Source organism: Berghia stephanieae, chromosome 10, assembly GCF_034508935.2.
Source record: "Berghia stephanieae isolate SIO BIC M18660-M18661 chromosome 10, UCSD_Bste_1.3, whole genome shotgun sequence".
Lineage (NCBI taxonomy): Eukaryota > Metazoa > Mollusca > Gastropoda > Nudibranchia > Aeolidiidae > Berghia > Berghia stephanieae.
In genome coordinates this window covers 14,549,607-14,552,106 of record NC_088369.1, presented here as the reverse complement: position 1 = coordinate 14,552,106, position 2,500 = coordinate 14,549,607, and the positions used below count along the sequence as shown (strand labels likewise).

General features: G+C 36.7%; 1 protein-coding gene across 1 annotated transcript in view; it reads left to right on the top strand.

Annotated features, from left to right (window-relative positions):
* LOC144980702 (RING-box protein 2-like) overlaps window positions 1–1,263 on the top strand; it is a 3,013-nt gene extending 1,750 nt beyond the window's left edge. The window contains exon 3 of the mRNA XM_078928417.1: window positions 995–1,263. Within this exon, the coding sequence (XP_078784543.1) occupies window positions 995–1,113 (119 nt within the window). The 3' untranslated portion in view covers window positions 1,114–1,263. The remainder of the gene's footprint in view (window positions 1–994) is intronic.
* Window positions 1,264–2,500: the final 1,237 nt, after the last annotated feature.

Below are 2,500 nucleotides of genomic sequence, written 5' to 3'. Positions count from 1 at the left end.
TGGAAAGATAAAATAAAAAACGAGGAGGTATTAAAAGAAATTGGAGTATGTACGGCCAACTTTGGTAAACACCATCAGAAAAAGACAGTTAAAATTTCTTGGACATATTTACAGAAAAAATGGAATTGAAAAGATTTTACTTACGGTGCTGGGAACAAAAGAAGAGGGAGACAGAGGATAGATTACATTGACAATCTGAATGGATGGATTGGTGGCAGAGGAACAGGAATCGAGCTATTGAGAAGATCTGAGGACAGATATGGTTGAAGGGACATGATCGCCGATGTCTGCAACAGGCCTGGCACTTGATGATGATGATACACCCACTCAATACAGTAGAATTAGAAATAGAAGCTTGAGCATTTATTTTGTGCAATATTCACCAAATGTGCTCAAAGGGTTTTACAGGGAATTCTAAGCCAACAGCAAGTCACTCTTGTACTCTCCTTCACCAACGACACGCCTTTTTACTGAAATATCAGTAGATTTATAATGACCCTCCGCTCCCGTTGTCTAATCCCAATTCATCAATATTTTAAATACTTAAAAGATTTTTAGTCAAAATTTTTCAAAAGTGATTTTTTCTATGTCTGATAGTGATAGTGTTCTGTTCTTGTCTTCATAATCTCTTTAGTTCAAATACCAGTAAATTAATGACCCTCCGCTCCCATTGTCAAAAATGTTCAAACCTGAGAATTCAAAGATGTCTCATTTTAATGATTCTTTTTACCAGTTGGCTTACTTACTTACTTAGGCCCTTGGCTCCTTGGAAGAGCATTCATAGGCCATTAACGACTCATCTCCAGCACACTCTGTTCTGGGCTGCTTTGAGGGTCATTTCAATTCATCACTGTTTTACATACTTGAAAGATTTTTGGCCACATTACATTAAAGATAAAGGGGATATATCAATGTCTTCTGGTGTTCTGTATTTGTCTTCATAATCTTATTTTATTCCCCCCCCCCTTTCCCTTGTTTTTTTTTTTTTCTTCAGTGGTATGGGGAGAGTGTAATCATTCCTTTCACAACTGCTGCATGTCTCTCTGGGTCAAACAAAACAACCGATGTCCGCTGTGTCAACAGGAATGGGTGGTCCAGAGGACTGGCAAGTGATCCAGTGTCGGATCTGACAATGGATGGCGTCAATTGAAATTGAATATCTGGCATTGTTCTACTCTTTTTTTGGTATGGATGATGATATGTGTGACTGATGCAGGAGAGGGGAAGGCTGGGAGGGGGGTGAGTTTACAGTTACAGGGTTGGGTTCTGGGAGTCTTAACATGGATGATTGACGAAGTGTTATGACAAAGGAGATTTGGTGCATGAAATGAATGATTGAAATTTATACATTTGAATATTGGATGGATCATTATCAACTAGTTAACTGCCCGTACATGGAAAGATACATATTTTAAAAATTGGCCAAAAAAACTAGTCCTTGAAATACCGTTTGATTTAGATAACCCTCATCTTGTCAAAAACTCTTAAACCTGGGACCTCGCGAGGTCTTCCTATGTCCCAGGTTTGAGAGTTTTTGACAAGATGATGGTCATTTAAATCAATCGATATTTGAAGGGCGAGTTTTTTTTTGGCCAATTTTTAAATACATGTCTTTCTCCGAGTACGGCCATTAACTTTAACTGATTACATGTATGCCAGGAATTGACACGAATTGTTTGGATGGATTTCTGTTCATCTTGGTGTATGTTATAGCAGATAATACAAGACCAGAGAGCGTGCCAAATATCAGAAAGCCATTTTGAATCAAAACTTTTCCAAAAAAATACTTGCCATAATGTGAATTGATTTTCCCATCTTTCAATTCGTGTTTTGATTGAATTTTAAAACAACCTCTAGGTAGAATTTTTCGTTCTTAGATAAGGGGAGAAAATTTAATTTATGGCTAATACAAAACATCGTTGAAGGGAAAATTTACCTGCTATTGTTTGATGCAGTCTTCATGTCATCCTGTGATGTGACATGAGCACGAATGCAATTGGTTCAAATCTTTGAGCCTTTCCAGTTCTTATATTCATTATAGAATATGTACTACCTTTGACAATGATGTATCATACTGTTATTGATTTGTTTATGTATGAGTTTGTTTAAAAACATATTTATTGAATTGATTTTTTTTTTCATGTTTCATTACTTATTGCCTCTCCTCATTTCAAACGTTTTCAATTCTTGTGCTTGCGTGTGCCAGTCAGTTTCACAATGTGTTTGTGTGTACGTATGCCTCTGATTTATCAAATTAACTGAACAGTTTACTGTTTACCATAGGAATGACTGGCCCAGCCAACCTTCCTTATTGAAATATCAGTTTAGGCAAAGAGCTCACCGTGTGTTATGTGCTGATGAGATCACTAAAACCAACACACAAATCAACACACAGTGGAATCTACATACAGTCAACTTTTGTTTAATTTCAATTTCAACACTTCGGTTCTGTTGTCTGTATGAAGTGTGTTTCATCAACAATATGAAGTGTGTTTCATCA